At 40.1% G+C, this 18,880-nt stretch overlaps 1 protein-coding gene across 11 annotated transcripts in view; it reads left to right on the forward strand.

Annotated features, from left to right (window-relative positions):
* The window catches only part of GRIA4 (glutamate ionotropic receptor AMPA type subunit 4), a 242,939-nt gene that overhangs the window by 82,369 nt on the left and 141,690 nt on the right, over positions 1-18,880 (forward strand). For all 11 annotated transcript variants that reach the window (XR_008449533.1, XM_054064344.1, XM_054064340.1 and 8 more), the window contains one exon: positions 646-885. Coding sequence is in view for 8 of the 11 variants with exons in the window: in XM_054064344.1 (XP_053920319.1) it covers positions 646-885 (240 nt within the window). In the remaining 3 variants the exon portion in view is untranslated. The remainder of the gene's footprint in view (positions 1-645; positions 886-18,880) is intronic.

Here is an 18,880-nt window from a genome sequence, read left to right on the forward strand (position 1 = left end):
TCTGGTTTTGAGGTTGATTTCAACTAGAAATAAAAGGGTTTGGGCAAAGGTCTGGTCACATTTACTTGCTATGCTTTCCTTCAGCAGCCGTCTTAAAGTAAGGAGATTATTCATGACATAGGTCTTTGCTCAGTGCCTGTAGTAGAGTTTTAATGTAGCACAAGGACTCCCTTCTTAAAAGGCAGTATAGGTTCTATGTTGTTACTATTGAAAATGTCCAAATTTCACTTATGAAGTCAGTAACATTTTTTGTGATAGTTTTCACGTTAAAATGGGAACATTTCTCTCTTTAAGGTAATGGAAATCATCGATGACTAATAAGATGCAGAACTATCGTTCAAACAGCATATGTTGACTTTTCATTGGTATGCAAAAATGCGTGTTATTAATTTAATATTTTATTTTAGAGTAAAACCACTATACATAATTTAATGTTCTCTGAATAGGATCCAAAAGTGACAAAATGTTTTTTAGCTATTTATTTATTGATTTCCAGTATGAAACAATTTTTGAAAACTGAATTTAACTATGCAGACAGAAATGGAAATATTCAAATTAAAAATCTGAAGATGTTGGAATGTGTAAGGGTGTGTTTACAGATTTTTGTCACTAGCTAAATTCTGTGTTTTGTTGTTTTTCTTACAGTTTGCTCCCAGTATTCTAGAGGAGTTTTTGCCATTTTTGGACTATATGATAAGAGATCAGTACATACCTTGACCTCATTCTGCAGCGCCTTGCACATCTCCCTCATCACGCCAAGTTTCCCCACAGAGGGTGAGAGTCAGTTTGTGCTGCAGCTGCGGCCATCTCTGCGGGGAGCCCTCTTGAGCTTGCTGGATCATTATGAATGGAACCGCTTTGTCTTCCTCTATGACACAGATCGCGGTGAGTTGCGACCCCAGTTTTCTTGGGTTTTTTATTTCAAATGACTTGTGCAAGAACTTTGCATTTTTATATCATATTTGAGGGCTTGGGGAGTCAAGTTTTAAAGGCCTTTTAGGTGAAACACCTCTGACTGAGTAGTCGTGTGGTTGAAGGAAGAATTCCTTCACGTGCAGATATTGGATACTGGATGCACATAGTATGTAATAGAGCAGCCGAAGCTTGTGCTTTAAGTCTAGAATACTAAAAGCGTTAGTAAAACGAAGACGCAGTTCACTAGGCAGAATTTTTCAGCTCTTTTTACTCTTCAACTCACTTCATAAATTACAACACTACAAAGAATTAGAGAGGACCAGCCAGGTCTCTGCACTTGCACTGGTGTAAGCTGAGATGTAAATGAGCCCCTCGGGGCAGCCGTGCTTTGGAAGGTCAAGGCAGAGAGAGGCTTGCTCAGTGTGAGGCCCTCAGGCTCCTTCAGAAAAGTGGAGGTAAGAGGCAATACCTGCCAGGCAAGAGGTATCCATAGAGCAGCCCAGGAAGGGGATGCTGCACTAGCCCATCTTCTACTCCTTTCATCTGGAGTTCTCTCTGTGATGGACTACATTTTTATGTAGCACATTACTCTATCCACATTCTCCCTTTCACATCCCAGAGCGTCTCAGAACCTTTTATGTGGTAAAAACCTGCAAGTGCGTCATTGCGCCTCACCTCTCAGTGCTGAACTGAGAAGTAAAAATCTCCTGTCATGCACATCGTGATCATTCTGCTGGCAAAGCCCTTTGCCTTTGTTTATGGAAAAGGATTAAGCCAACATGGCTCAGCTTTTGTGAAAGAGGCAAGATTTTTATGTTGATGGCTCACTTTCAGAGGGTGTGTGACATAGCTGTAGTCAAATGATGATTTTACTACAGCTGTTTCAATATAACTCCTCATGTGGACAGTCTATTCTGGAATTAAAGTGGCTTTCTTCCAGTATAATTAATCTGCAGTAAAAATAGGAAATTATACTGACCTAGCTAAATCTGTTTAATTATTTGATTATGGCTGTACGAGTCAATTTTCTCATATATACAAGCACTAAATTTTAGTGAGCTTTTAGCTTGGTATGCTGCCTAAATACCTGAGTTTAAATAAAAATGAGTAATGGAACAAACTGAAATAGTTTGTATTGTTCCATAATTGTTTTTTTTCTAAAAAAAACAAACATGTTTGCTGGACCCAGAAAGGAAGTTCTGGGAAGCTTATACAGTGTATTAGATAACTGAAAGAGAAAAAATTAGAAAGTATTCCTACTCAAGATATTGTGATGGGTAACAAGAAAATAAGCACATAATCACAGGTGTGGTCCTACAAGTTCAACAGATTGTTAAGAGAAGAAGTGTACAACTTGCAGTCACCTTTCTCACCTAAATTCACACACTTAATTAGATTGAGATGACAATTTTAAGTATGCAATATCACACTAAGGGCAGTTTCAGAATGTTGACTCTAACAGTATGGTTAATAAACAATTCTTATGGCATTGAACTCAGCAACTCTGAACTCATCACTGTCTCTCTAACGAAGAGATGACAGTTGCCAGCTTGAATGCAGGGAGGGCTATATTGGATAATCTCTCAAATTCCGAATAGGACTTGTGACGCGGTTTAATGCAGGAGAAAATAAAATTCAATGTATCTTTAGGTATTAAGGTGACCGTAAAGATACATCAGTGCTGTATGATTTTCATTGCCCTTCCTCAACAGAATTTTTTTATGTGGACCTGAGATACGATAAGAAAAAAAAATAAGTGTAATCTCTTACTATCAATGTAATCAGGAAAAATCATTGATGTTGAGTTATAGGATCTCTATGAGCGACACCAGAACTTAACCGTGTCCAGATTTTTGACAAAGAGCCTTCCATCCGCACCAGGTGTTTCTTTCTCTCTCTGAGCAGTCCCATCCAATGAGACTGAACGAAGGGGAACTCCCTTAGCCTTTTGGTTTTGATACTGGGCCTGTGAGTATACTTTGCAGCTTAACCGGGAAGCTATAAGTGAACTCTTACAGGGGAAGATAAGCAATAAGCATAGATTCTAGCCAGACACAGTAGGTGTTTGTGAAGAAGGCAGCATTTAACAGCTATCAGTGTTGTAAAAGACAAGTCCTTGACAGAGGTCAGTATGACAGAATAATAGGAAAGCCTTCAGCAGAAGTGGTGATATGCTGTGGTGGGCAGATGTGTGTTATTTTCAGATAGGCTTTCCTGGCCTTTCCATCTTGCTTACTTCTTGGTTCTGTTGCATGCAGGTCAAGTGCTGCTTTCTCTTGGGGATTGAACAATTAAATCCTATTATTAAAGTAATTTTTTCTGCTATATCACTCCGTTCATCTCTTTGACATCTCCTCGGCTCCCTGCAGAATCTTTGCTACTCGGGCCATCTACGTTAGCATTTCAGTTGAGGTCAACAATGCACTCTTGTCACTTCTCCAAGTCATTCAACGCACTACACTTGGGATTACGCCATGGACTAGTCTTAGGGCTCACAAACTCTGATGAGCTGATGCCTTCAGCTATTATGTTCAATCTCCCTTTTTGATGTGCTGCCAAACTTGCGGTCAGGAAAATCACTGTCCTGTGACGGGATGAAGATACTAAGAAGAAAGGCAAAGATAAAAATGAATTGCATCTAGCAGGGTACGTTACAGGAAAGGAGAACAGGTTTTGCAAAGGATATTAGACGTAAGAGAAAGATGAAGGAAAATTCAGCTCATTATTTTACAGGGAAAGTGAGCAAGTAAAGGGTTACACAGAAGGCTAAAGCCTCAGTTTCAATACTTTCTCCTTTCCTATATACTCCTTCCATAAAAAGGTTTAATTATGACCTGGTGCTTAAAACAATTAATATTAATAGCAAAGTACCAGTAACACAGACAGGACAGGGAAAGAGCAGGCTGAAGAACACTTGCCCGAGATGCACAAAGCATAATGGGAAAGGGATGAAATGAAAACCATGTCTGCCTGAGATGTCCAGAGGAAAGGAAAGTCGAGCAGAGGTGAAATGCTTAGTTAATATTTGATGTCACCTCTAAAGGGACTTAAGTGTAAGGATGAAATGAATAGGGAGAATATTTAGTTTATATATGCTGTTTTATTGTGATTGAGTTGTATTTCTCTTAAAAAGAGATATACAATCAAGTGGAGCTGTGCATCTACAAATTTATGGGATTTTTGACATGGAGCGGCTATGCCTACAGTATGATTTGACTAGTGGACAAAGATTTTTTCTAGCACTAGAAAGCAAAATTTGGACCCTGAAACTACAGAAGAAGGCTGGACCTGTGAGAAGATGTTTATTAACAGACTCATGGAGTCATTTAGGTTGGAAAAGACCCTTAAGATCAATGAGTCCAATCGTAAATCTAATCCTGCCAGGTTCACTGCTAAACCATATAATGTAAACACCACATCTAGATGTCTTTTAAATACCTCCAGGGATAGTGTCACTTCCCTGGGCAGCCTGTTCCCATGCTTGACAGCACTTTTGGTGAAGAAATTTTTCCAAATATCCAATACAGACTTGAGAGGTGCAAGCATACAAGAGGTTGGTATTAGTTTTCCACACTGTCTGCAGCCTTACTGAGAGCTGGAATGACCAAAGTTGCTAGTAAAACTGCAGGGATTACCCACAGCTGAGGGGTGCCAGGGCAGAGGGTGTTGGAGGAGCTTCAGAACAGCATGGGACACCGGGGAGGACGGCAGCTAGCAAGCTGGAAACTGCTTTCATATAAGTTCAGCAGCCATTTGAATTCAACCATGTTTCCTAACAAGATTTTTCAGTCCCTGACTGTGACTAAAGAGCGCTAGCAGGAGGGGTAGAGCTACCAGCTGGCCTAGCAGTTGGCTCACCAGAGGCAAGAACTGTAAAATAGTTATAGTTCTTTAGAAATCAGGCATTGTGTGTCAGTCTGTTTATGTACCTTGTTGATGGTTTGTTGTTTTTTTTCTTTTACTCCTTGTAATTACATATTCTTCATTAAACCAACTCAGTCGTGGTTGCAGGTGAGGAAAATCAGCTTGCTGTGCACAAGATAAATTTAATTTTCCCACATTTCTGGATAGTGGTTTTATAGCAACCCCTCTAAAGTTGGAACTGGTCTGTTCTATGGCAATCTAAACCTGGCAGAAGGGTTACATAAGTCCTGGTGGCCTGTTCAAATTAATCTTACAGAACACAGAGCAGCAAACTCCAAGCTTTTGTCTTTGAGGACTTGTGGAGGATAGGTGAGCCCCAGATGTATGGGGAAGGCAAAGAAAGCTATAGCAAATGCATAGCTCTCCTTCTTGTTTTGAGGGATATGATGAAACTGGTTATTTGCAATCAGTTTATGAGGCTAATCTAAATTCCTCCTTTGGCAGAGTAGCTGGGTCAGCAGTAAGCGGAAGGTTTGTTGTATCCATGCTAAGTAACTCTAGTGATATTGCCTCATGCCTGATGTTCTCCCAGAAAATTAGAAAATAAAGATTCAGCTATAGCATGGGGTCTTGAAAATTAGATACCATTGCCCCAAAATTTTTCATAAGGACACATTTTAAAAGAAAGAAGAGGTCTCAGGTGAAGTGCAATGGATTTGTCTTTGCTCTGGTCTAGTGAATATCCAGTACGACTTTTGATAGCAGAAAGAACAGCTTTTGTGCGTACCCAGCCTGGGTACCAAGCCATGTCCTCAACACAGGAAAGACATGGACCTGTTAGAGTGAATCCAGAGGAGGGCCATGAAGATGATCAGAGGGCTGGAGGACCTCCCTTATGAGGACAGGCTGAGAGAGTTGGCCTGTTAAGCCTAGAGAAGAGAAGGTTCCAGGGAGACCTTGTAATGGCCTTCCGGTATTTAAAGGGGACCTGCAGGAAACGTGGGGAGGGCTTTATATTGGGATGAGGTTGTAGGCTGAAAGAGGGTAGATTTAGATTAGATAAGGTAGTGGAAGAGGTTGCCCAGAGAAGTCATGGAATCCCATTCATTAGAGGTGTTCAAGGCCAGGTTGGATGGAGCCTTGAGCAGCCTGGTCTAGTGGAAGGTGTCCCTCCCCGTTGCACAGGATTCAGAACTAATGATCTTTAAGGTCCCTTCCAACCCAAACCATTCCACAGTTTTATGATTCTGTGATCATGAGAAATATTTCAGGTGTCGTGGTGAGCCATAAGGATTATCTAAGTCTAGAAACTTTCCAGTAAAGTAAATGTTATTTTGAAATTTAGAAAAAAAGAATGTCATGTGTGAGAAATGAAAGCTGAATATTGCTCTCTCTCAGCTGGCTGTGCTGCTGCGTGTTGTGGAGGCACGTGCAAAACAGACAATCTGTCACTGAAAATAATAAGGATTTACTTAGCACCGCGATGAACAAAATAAACCACAGGTTCAGATGTCAGTCAGGAATATTGCTACACAAATGTTAAGGATTTCTGGGGTTTGTGGAGAACCCTTTAGGAGGATAACTTAAAATATGTGCAATCACTAACGAACAAAAGGAAATAACTCTCTCAAAGGTACTAGAAGATAGAATCAGTTACCCAGAGGTGCAAGGGCTTACTCAAGGATATATCAAGAAGAAATAATCACTCACTGAATGGAGAGTGAGGATACTCAGTCCCAGAAAGTTTCCTTGGGTGGCATTCCAATCTCGAGGGGAGAGTTTTCTAGCCACACTCCCACTGTTCCAAGGAGAACCAATCAAAGGGGGTCTCTGATGGGATCCTGCTTTATTCCCTAGTGGAGTTTGATCTGTGATCAGTCCTAATTGACTGGGGAGTCACGTCTTCTGGGGCTGTGTGCCTGGCAACAGTTCTCTACTCCTCAGCAGCAGTGCCAGGGATGGGAAATAGGGGTTTCAAAAGCCAGAAAGCCCCAGTCTTTCTGTCTTTGGCAAGACTGGCCAAAGACAGTCCTTAGGTCTTAGTTCTCAGGTCCTTAGCAGGCACCCAGTTTCACATGCCACGCTGTGTCACATGTTGGGATTTCCACTGCAACAGAAAAGATAAAAATTTCCAGTAAACTGAGGAAGTGGAAAGGAATTATGTGAATAAGAGACACAGGGGAGATGATGATGGCAACACTGTGTCCCACCACTTTTTCCTTGCCCTTTGAAAGCACTGAGTACTGTTCACAGCTGTATCACAGGCATTTGGTATGAGGATGGGACAAGGATCAGGCATCTGCTGCTGGAATGGTACTGTTTCAAGGCTCCAGAGGAGAGAAAGAATATTGAATAAATAAATTATAATCCTCAAGACCTGTGAGAAAAACCTTCAGGAACCGAGGTCTTTTGTTCTAGGTCTGTCGAGGATCAAAGATTGGTGAGGATTCTTACCACTGCAAGTTTTAAAGAAGAGATTGGAAAATATCTGCAGTGGTGATCTGCTTTGCTATGTTCTGCCTCAGGTGATCTCGTAGATTTCCTCAGGATTTACATTCATGTAATTTTCATTATTCCTTTAGGAAACTGGGAATGGCTTCTTTGCAGTACTTGGGACAATGAAAAGATAATTTTCTACTATGGAGCAACCTTCAATAATATATTATTACTATTCAATTATATATATAGCCTTTGTGAAACATTTAGTATGCTCTATTATTCAAAAATCAGATCAAAAACATTGTAAGTGACTTAGATAAAAACACTGTAAAATCATGTTGAAGGACTATAATTATAATATGGTACTCCTTAAGCTAAGTTATTGTTAGCTGGGCGTTTAGGAACTGCAGCAGTTGGCCCTACATCAAGCTTTACTTGATATTTTTACTGCACTCCTGAACAAATTTGTCAATGTTTTAATAACGAAAAGAGAAAGAATGTAATTGCAAGTTGGAAAGTTATTTCAATAGTTAGCTCAGTTGAAAGAGGTAGACATACTGAACCCAGTAGTAATACAGAAATATAGCCTACGTGTATTATCTGCATAAAAATATTGAGTCAAGGCTCTTAGTTGTGAAATAGGCTTCAAGGACCAAGTGTTGCTAACAGTGATGACAATGAGCTTAGACCACAGTACTGCCAAAAAACTAAAAGGTTTTGCAGCCAAGTGCTCGTTATTAATTTTCTGCATAAGGCTATTAAGCCCAGACCTATATTACTCTTACCTTAAACTGCTAGAATGTCGCAGATTGTTTCAGGTAAGCCTGAGAAACAACAGTTATGTGCTGGATCATAAAGAAAATTATGCTGGAAGTCTGACTTTGTTCAGTTGCAGTGATCTGCTTGGTTGTGGGTCCTTTTGTCATTACGATCACCAGGAAGAATTTGGGAGGATTCCCAAAATAAGCATTTCTCATCCTATTGACCTTTGGCAAACTGTCCAAGAACAAAAGAGAAACAGGACTTCATGGCTCTATCCACTAAAAATGAAAGGTTCTTACCTGCATCATGCAGTTAGGTACCAAACCTTTGTTAACAAAGATGGCATTGCAAATATATTGATATGATGTATTCCAGAAAACAAACAGCATCCAGTATCTCATCTCATAGAGTTTATTAGACTACTCTAACATCTGGCTTGTAAGTTTTAGCTTTGGTGTATTTTGTATCTTTATAATTGCTGAGATCAAAATCATCAGTGCTTTTACCCTGTCAGCTGCAAAAATAGTTCCAATATATCAAAATAGTTCATCTGGTCCAATGGTCAAACTGGTTTGGAGTTTCAGTAGCCCAAATACTTCCCAGGAATAGGATGGTATGCTGTAGGTGAGCACAAAAAAATCGTCACAAGATTTGGTAAAAAACCTGTTTGTCTTCTGCCAACACTCTACATGGGCAGAGGATCTTGTCCTATGTATTGGCGTCCAACTACCACTGTGTTTGCTGTTTACCAAAGTTGTCTTGTAATTTTGTACAGGCCAGTTTGACCTGATATACAAAAAACAGAGGGAAAGTTGTTTTATCAAATTTCAGTGAGCACAGTAAACTGTAGAAAAGCTTTTCAACCTCCTTCTTATGATCTGCTGCTGCCAATACTCAGTAACAATTAATTGCATGGGTCTAGTGGAATATAACAATATGCTTTATCCATTTTGTTTTGCCAGTGTTACTTCATTAATAATTATTCCAGCAACACACCACCTTGTCTTAATCATCTCAGCAGGTGATAACAGCCTGAAAGTATAGGTAGTAAATCCACATGTGACAGTAAGATGCAGCTACTATCAGTATAAATAATGATACTGTGACTTTCTGTTTTTCCATTGCCTTGCTACCAAAGAGAAGCAATAATGGTCAACCAGTATGGCCATCGTATAATGAACTCAGGATTCACTACATATGAAAAACTTTCAAGAGCTTTCAGACTGCTTTATTAAATAAAAGTACTCCTAATGTTGATTGAGACTATTTTGTCAAGGTTGGAATTAATAGAGAATACGAGTATGGAAATCAAAACCTGATCATCGAGTATACAGACAAGTCTCTTGACTTTGCTATTCCCTGTGAGATGTGGATCAAACTAAGCTGCATCAGAACTTTTGTGAGTGTTTTGGACATCTAATTTAAACACCCCAAATATACAGCACAGCTAATACGCAAATGCCATAGAAATATATCGATCAGAAAACATGAAATAAGCTGCTGCCCATAATATTCCTGATCTGAAGAATTTGTTTTCCTTTATTCTGGTTTAGTGAATGCCATGGAGAAGACAGGAGATTAGTGATAATTTTAAGTATTGCTTTTGAAGTTGCAATGCCAGTGAATCAGCTTTGCTCTTTTAGAGACTTTTTTTTTTTTTTTGTGACAGTGCTGTAGAGCTAAGTTCTTTTCTCAGAAACATTTATCTTAGGTTTGCACATGTGTAACTTAAGAGTATGCCTGTAGCTTCTATATGCTTTTAGATTCCAATATCCTAATGTAAATAACTTTGCTACTTCCAGTCGCTTGTTCTAATAGTATCAGAGCGATTCCATTTATAGAACTTGGCACAAACATTCAATTTGCTGTTACCTGCATATGTAACACATTCTTTTAAATGGAAACATGTTATTTGTTATTCAAATTTTGTGTTTACTGGAGATCAGGAGAGTGCACTCTGTTATTCTGAATATCTGGTTTCATTTATTTAAGATCTGTTCCACGCTAGGATGTTTTACTGCAGTTGAGAAAGGAAGTGACTTCATAGTATAGCAGTTTTTCTGAAAAAAGCCACGTCCTGTATTGGCATTTTTACTCTAGATTGTCTGCACGGTGAAGTTCAGTTGCTCTTTTGAGTTGCAAGTAGCAAGTCTGAGCATGTTTCTGAGTAGGTGCTGTGCCTCAGTATGTGAGTACATATTGCTCTGAGTAGCAATTTTAGACACTTGCCCTGTATAGATAAGGCATAAGCATTTCTGACACAGTAATACCAGCAACAGGCAGTGATGATTTCCTATTCCTCATTATGATGAACTTCAATTTAAAGTCTGTTTACTGTATGTTAGGAACTGTATTTCTGTAAAAAATGCTGTAAAACTGATTTTATGATTCTTGATTGCAAATAACAGGAAGTTATTTATATACATACTAAAGGGACTTACATTCATCTTTTCCATAGATTACATAAATTACTTCCAGAGAACAGGAATTTTAAGCAGAAATTTGTGTTGTGGTTTACCGATATTTAGCTTTTATATTAATCTTCAAGACAGACTCTGCCCTTCCTTACATATATTTATATCAGTGGTATCACGATTGACAAAACCAGCCAGAAACTGTCTTCAGTGAAGAGACTGTGGTAGCCTTACATCAGCATAACCAAGAGCATCTTTTCTAAGTATGAGGCTGTCCTAGGTTACCACTACACATTGCTCAGCAATAGCACTGCAGACAGTTGATAGATACAACATCCAGCAGTGTACACCTCCAAAGAAGGCCTTGAAAAGACTCAGACGAGGAAGCTAGCCGCACATCCGAATGCTTATGCTTTAGAAATTTATTTCAGTGTGGACATCTGAGTCCCGCAGCTGCTGTACATAGCCTTTTATGCAGCCACAGGTGTTGGCTTCAGCGCTGGAGCACGGAGTGGTAGCAAACAAAGGGGAGTATAGTCAATGCTGCCAGAGACCAGACATAGTGCCAATTTAATACTGAATGTGAAACAAATACTTGTGCCAATTTGTTTCTAAATGCATTTTTTAGTTAGAAAAATTAGCTTGTCTTTTGAAAGCATTATCTATGTGTGGATGAATGTTCCAAGTTTTAATACACTATAAAGCAGGCTTTTAAAAAATCAAAATAAATAAACAAAATATAGACTTACAAATATCAAAACCTACTATTCTATTGTTTATGCTTTTATTGTTTAAAAAAATAATCAAACTGTATTAGACTAATTTAATTTTTCATGGTCATTCCTTGTCATATTTTGTGAGACATTTATCCCTTATGTAGTACAAATTATTTCTCTGGAGTTGCAGCGATCAGTAGAGGTAATTTAGCATTGGAGTATGTTGTGAAGTAAATCTGTGTGTGTATTTCTGGAGTTGCATGTTCTTAATTCAGCTGATTGATCTGTCATTGCATCCCCTATGCAATCTATAACTTTAGGACTACGTTTTCTGTTTCTGGGAAGAATCGTGTTCCAATGTATTCAGATTTTCACTATTTTCATATGCATTTTGCCAGTAAATGGAGTATCTTTTAGGCATTTCCCTCCTTAATTACAGCTGAATCCTATTTGCATACATATTTATACCAATAATTTGTCTTTGGTCAATTCTAAAAGGAGAGGTGGAAGTGTAGAGATCTTTTTAAAATGATTGACTACTTATCACAGTAGTACAGATGCTATTTCTGCCTCTGTACAGGGAATTTCCTGCACTAGGATTTACAGATAATAGCATTAAGAGATGCTTCTGTTGCCAAAATTACAGTGAATGTTTGAGGTATTTAGCATTTTGCAATTGGAAAGAGAATTACCAAAGGGTCCTTCAATTCTAAGGACTCAAAATCCCTCCTTTGTACTACTACCTTGGTGAGTTTTAATACTAATGCACACCTGGATGCTGCAGGATGTTTTCCTGTGGGCAAGGGGCATACTTTTTTTCCAGTTTGACTTGGGCTGCAAATGGCAAAAAGAACATTTGATGTAGTTTTGAAGATCTGGGCCTGATAAGTGACAAAATGTCCCCAAAGAGACAAGTTTTGAGTGTGAAACTGTGGTTTCTAATCTAGTTCTGTGGAACAAATATGCATTTTATGTTAACACATCATTGGGAAAAAAGAAGGAAGCTGTCCTGGCAGTAAAGACTTGTGTCCTAGATCTTACCTCTCCTAATGGAGAGTCAGGTCAGCATGGGACAGTTGTTACTGTGGGAGAATACATATAAATACTTCTATTTCATAAAATCTAATTGGAGTTCATTTTCCTCTCTAAATTAGAGACCTCAGAGTAAAAAGACCTGATAAACTAATGGAAAGTATGGATACATATTACAAAAAAAAATGGACAGTAGTAAACAAATCTCAAAATTCTTATAAGGATAATAAGAAACATTTTGTAAGTGACCTGTTCAAAGAAGTTCCTCATAACAGAGAAATGTGTTTGTAGATGCTTGTTATTAAACGGTTTGATTTGTATGAATGAAATTGAGTGGAAAGGAAGCAGTTTACTTCGTTGGTAAACTTCGTAAAGCCAGAGCGTTTAGATATCTCTGTATTGAAATAGATCCTTCCTGGAAAAAGCAAGGTAGTTGTGCCTTGTGTTAGATTTATTTTACAACAAATTTCTCCTTAAATAAACAGATCATTCTGCTAGGTATTTTATAATATAACTATATGCTCTTGGTCTTGAAGCGGAAGGAAAAACCCTGGGTTCTGTGGGAAGCCAAAGGTGACGTTCACACAAAGTGTGTCTTTCTGCACAAGACATATTCTGTGAAACACCCCCAAAATAGCCACAGTGTATGTACCCTTCTCATTTTAAAATTCTTTTTCTCTTGCGAAATGAGGAACTGTTTTTCTCCTCTGTACTGGAATATCCAGCTATGGGTTCCGAATCCCATGTCTGCATCCTGGGCTGCGTATAGAACTGCAGCAACTTTATCTTCTGTCACTTGAGAAACTTTTTTGATAGGGTCTCCCAAAACTCGCTTTATCTATTTTCTTGCATACATTTCCACTGCACTGTAATCTTCAAGTACATTATCTCATTGATCACCTCAGGATCTACTTCGGAATTTCCACTTTCCCCTATTTCACAGAATCATAAAATTATAGAATGTCTTAGAGGAGGACTTCTAGATCATCTAGTTGCTCGATTATGCATTTCTTTCCTCTTTGAGAATTTAGCATTGGGTCTTTTTCCCCCATTTTCTTCTACTCTTTTTCTCACACTTTCCTGTTCTGTCAGTATATTCCAGTAAGCCTGATTCATTTTCAGCCTTTGCACAACATTCGAGAACCTGGGAGTATCCCATTGCCTTATACCATTCACAGATCAAGGTTTGTCACAGGTTTTATCTTGAAAAAATTTAAAAATAAATTAATATGACTTGAAATCAGTCTATGTCCATGGCTGTCGTGGAGGAAAAAGTGTAATTTTGGTTTCAGCCTGAACAAGTAGCTATCAATATATTTTAATGCATCAATACTCCAGTTTGAATGAAACAAAAGACATAACAGGAAAAAGGAAAACAACCCAAAAACGGTTTAGAAAAGGAAAGAATTCCAGTTTTTATTTACTTTACTTTATTGCTTCTAAAAATGTGTATGGACTTCACCAAACAGCAAAAAGAGAGGTTCACTAATCTTGTGTCCTCAAATGCACTTCCAGGCTACCAGACAACAGTGATAATAGGAAATACATAGAGGTGCAGTATTTTGTCTGCACCAAGAGCTGAATTCACAAGTAGCCGAAATGCCAAATTACATAATTCCTCCTCCCGCAAGTCAGGCGCGTTGCGGTGGCCACCGCACAGCTGCTGGCCTGGGCGACATCCAGGCAGACACAGTCACAATTGTCCCTTTTCATCAGGGTCATTCTGAATTCCTTCAACAGGAAATGGAACACAAGCAGAAAAGTTTTAAAAACATCCCAGACATGAATCAACAAAACCCCCGAACATCTGCTCATCAAAGCTCATCAGAAAACAGTGCATTTTATTTACACTACTCTTCTGGATGTACTGAGAATGCCTAATGAGATTAGACATTGCTGGAAAATATTGCTGGTATGAAGTGTCCATTTGGCCTAATCTATCCAAAATAGGTGAAATACAGTCTATCATATTCACAGCTTCTGCAATTTTGTTATTTAGTTTAGCATAAAGTGATGTAGTTTTATTAAATCCACAGTTCGCATCAAATCCAGGCTGGCCAAAAAAATGGTGCAATATTTTAATCAATATTTAATTTCTTTTGAAGACAAAAGAGGCTAAATAATAGAATAATAGAAAGGGGTGCAGTTAATATTATAAGTAGATATGGCAGAGGAGTGAGGAATATTTTTGTGTATAAGGAGATGCGAGCTCGGATCCTCAGATAAAGCAGCTCAGCATAACCTACTGACTGCGTTCTGCACTGCCAGGAAATCAGGCCACTGTGTTTTAACGTCTTAACATCGCACAGTTTTTCTGATCCATGGGACAGATCCCGTACTCTGTCCTCATTCAGGATTTATGAATCCATGGGTCTTTGTGACAAGTCTTATTACTGGAGCAGGTCTAATTTCAGCTTTGTCGAAAAATAAAAGCTTTGATACTTAGGCTTTTTTTTTCAGCAGCTGGTATTTTTGTAGTGCTACTTTCAAGTTATTACACAGGGAAGTGGATACTGAGCTACTTGAGGTACTTCAGTTATTTCAGGGAGAGATTCACCTCAACCACAGTGAGGAAACATTGGCTTATAGAATCACAGAACAGTTTGCGTAGGAAGGGACCTTAAAGCTCATCTAGTTTCAGCCCCTTGCCATAGGCAGGGACACATTCCACCAGACCAGGCTGCCCAAGCCCCCATCCAACCTGGCCTTGAACACCTCCACGGATGGGGCAGACACAACTGCCCTGGGCAACCTGTGCCAGTGTCTCACCACTCCAATCGTGAAGAAATTCCTCCTTATATGTAGTCTAAATCTGCCCCTCCCTGGGTTTATAGCCATTGACCTGAGTCCTTTCACTACAAGCCTTTGTAAAAAGTCCCTCCCCAGCTTTCTTGTAGCCCCTTAAGGTACTGGGGGGTTGCTCTAAGGTCTCCTTGGAGCCTTCTGTTCTCCAGGCTGAACAACCCCAGCTCTCTCAGCCTATCCTCCTCGTATGGGAGGTGCTTCAGCCCTTCAATCATCTTTGTAGCCCTCCTCTGGACCATTTCAACAGTTCCATATCTTTCTTATGTTGAGGATTCCAGAACTGGACACAATACTCCAGATGAGGTCTCACAAGAGGGGAATAGAGGGGCAGAATCACCTCCCTTGACCTGCTGGCCACACTTCTCTTGATGCAGCCCAGGATACATTTGGCCTTCTGGGCTGTGAGTACACATTGTCAGCTCATGTCGAGCTTCTCATCGACCAGCACCCCCAAGTCCTTCTCTGCAGGGCTGCTCTTAATCACAGCTTCACCCAACCTGGATTGAAATCGGGGATTGCCCCGACCCAGGTGTAGGACCTTGCACTTGGCTTTGTTCAATCTCATGAGGTCCGCACAGTCCCACTTCTCCAGTCTGTCCAGGTCCCTCTGGATAACATCCTGTCCTTCTGGTGACTGTGACCTTGTCTTGCCAACATCCTCACACTTCTCTCTCGTGTGTCAGAACGTAAACAAAATTTTCCTTTGCAAGAGCAAAATTTGTTGGGGAGCAAAGGGGGTATTTTAATTTTACTTGCCCACTGGTTCTTGTCTTTTTCAGATTTTAAATGGTGGCTATCACTTTAGCATCTTTATAGGAAAGCAGATTCCTTAGCAAAAAGACTACTTTTAAGGGAAGCCACGTAGCACCCTGGCCACTCTCATGAAGGGTCAACTTGAAGATTATGCAATTTTCTTAGAAAATTCCAAGAGAAGCAATACTTTCATAGTTTTCCTTTGGAGAAAGAGGACAACAGCATTGATGAATGACTAGAGGAGCTGTAAATAACATAAGGGGTAATTATTTTTTGAAAATATGGAAAAGAATTTTATTCTGCTTGTCTGCTGTGTAGGTACAAAATATTGCTGTCAATGCCAAAAAGGATAAACACCTGCTAAAAGAACTGTCAAGGATTATCTGTCTTTCTTACACATACTCTTCTGAAATATGTACTACAGATTGGACCATGTCCAGTTTTTTTTCCTTTCTCTCAGGATTTTTCTCGCCATTGAATCAATTGTTCTGCCTCACCTGTGAAAAAGACATCTGCTATGAAGAGAGGCCAAATATCAACATCTAACATACTTCAGTTACCTTGTGCCAACCTGTTAGGACAGAATGCTTGTCTGTTTTTTTAAACTGATCTGCTTTTGACTTCTGTTGTGTGATTTTGTCATTGGGAAGTGGAGCCAGTACCCTCTCCTGCTCCTTATCCCTCCTCATCAGGCTGGAAAGAGCTACTTGCTGATTTCTCTCCACCTGTGCAGCTGTAGTGATGCTCTGCCAGCAATGCTAATGCTCCCTTGCCAGTTTTTAAACATTCTGCCAAGTAGAAAGAATTAATAACAAGATCTGAATCATCTCTAAAGTAACCCCAATGCCCCTGTGTCCTATTCCTCTGTATTATGTAATTTTTCAGCTCCTGTCCAGGATGATAAAAAGGATCTCTTATACCCCCACAGCTGAGAAGCGTGTCGGGGCAGGCTATGCCATTTATTCAGGCTAACCTTTTGCCTTTGTGGCTCTAAACATTTAAAAACCTTTAGGCCAGATTTTACAGTCCATGTCCTTCTGCTCAGCTGGTGCAAAGTGGATGGACTTCAGCCAAAGCTGGCAAGTGGCCACAGTCTTTCCCTCCTGCCCATGAAGGCAGCCAGAGAAGAGCAGAGTGGTTCGTGTCCTCGCAGCCCCTCTGCAGTGTCGCGTGCAAGGCAGCCCAGCCCCAGGAGCCCATCACGCCCGGAGGGGAGCAACAGGCTGGGCTAAGCCCGGTGTTTGTGTGAACATAGCTGGCCTTGCCTCCTCTGAAGATACCCACTTTTAGAATGGAGCTTTTGATTTTTAGACTGGAAATTCTGGGCCCCTCACTACAAGAAGGATGTTGAGGCTCTGGAGTGTGTCCAGAGAAGATCAACAGAACTGGTGAAGGGGCTGGAGAACAAGTCTTACGAGGAGCGGCTGAGGGAACTGAGGTTGTTTAGCCTGGAGAAGAGGAGGCTGAGGGGAGACCTCATTGCTCTCTAAAACTACCTGAAAGGAGGTTGTAGAGAGGAGGGTTCTAGCCTTTTCTCCCAAGTGACAGGGCACAAAACAAGGGGGAATGGCCTCAAGCTCCAGCAGGGAAGGTTCAGGCTGGACATTAGGAAAAAAAAATCACAGCAAGGGTCACTGGACACTGGCAGAGGCTGCCCAGGGAGGTGGTTGAGTCACCATCCCTGGAGGTATTTAAGAGACGGGTGGATGAGAGGCTCAGGGCCGTGGTTTAGTGTTTGACAGGAATGGTTGGACTCGATGATCCTGGAGGTCTTTTTCAACCGAGTGATTCTGTGATTCTGTGAAAAAATTAAACTGGTACTCTTTGAAAGCCGCTTTGAAAAGCACTGACTACCTCACTGACTATGTGTTTTACCTGGATTGCCGTGTAATTGACTGAATTCTTCCAGTAGATTTCTGTAAGTACTTCATGTTTCATTGGGACTATGCATACAAAAAGAATAATCTGCTTTTAGATTCACATTTTTTTAATCCATAGTGTGGTTTAGTGGCAGATAGGAATGGTTGGACTTGATGATCCAAGGGGTCTTTTCCAACCTGGTGATTCTCTGATTCTATGAAAACAGAATTAAAGCAATTAAAGCAAAACAGAGTTAAAGCAATTGAAGGATTTGAGTTGAGGTTAAAGCAATAGGGAGAAACTACTAAACCTGAATCATAGTTGATAATGTCTGCAATATACGTGCCTAATATAACTTAAGCAGCAACTTCCTGCTGTGATGTGAGCTTAACTTATTTGATTCTATTTCTTTCATTTTGTTTCATCCTTTATGCTTCTTTGCAAGCAGCGTTGAAGAAACACTGAGATGAACTGGCAAAATTAAATAGTGGAAGGTACATTGGGATGACTGTGCTCAGTACCATACCTTCAAGAAGTGCTGCCAAACATTCCTTTTAAACTTTAAGAAAGAAAATTTTATTTCAATTTGAAAACTTGGCTTTTAGTGTCTGCATGGTGTACAGAGTAGGGGCAAAGGAGTGGATCTTGCTCCAGCCAGCTGTGGTACCCATTTTAGCTCCTAGCAGCTTTCATTCCTGTAACAGCTACTGGTGGCTTGCTTTCGCTTGGTGTCATGCTTTCCTTCTCTGGTGTTCTGGGGAACATCTGCACAGCTACAAGCACAACCTGGTACACTCTGAGCTTCTCCCCTCCCTTTTTTCCTGTCTCTCTTCTACCACACATCTATCGTAAACTTCACTTCATATTCAGATGGCATCCTTGCTTATCTCCAGCTCTCCATGGCGCATTGGATTTTCCCCTGGGTGTGAAGCTTTCGAGGCAGCAGTTCTGCAGCTCTTTGTTTCCAATTCTGCAGCTTACATATTCTCTCTACTGTTCGGAAAGAAGGACAACACCAACTACCTGCAAGGGCATCCCTAAATACCAGCATGAAGATTCTGAGGCAGCATGTACTGGTAGTGTAGTAAAAGGCAAACCTTTTTATAGAAATGTAAACAAGCTGTAATACTTTGCCATCCACCTTTCAGGCCATGCATTGGCCTTGTCCTGCCCTGAGTATGTGAGTTGCATATATATACCACATCACATTCCCTTTCACCCACATCATATACCCACTGCTTTTATTAATAAGGGGTTATTCCACAGTAGCTGTGATGATAACGGAGTGGTTGGTAGTATTGAATCAACCTCAAGTGCTGA

This window comes from Cuculus canorus, chromosome 1 (assembly GCF_017976375.1).
Source record: "Cuculus canorus isolate bCucCan1 chromosome 1, bCucCan1.pri, whole genome shotgun sequence".
Lineage (NCBI taxonomy): Eukaryota > Metazoa > Chordata > Aves > Cuculiformes > Cuculidae > Cuculus > Cuculus canorus.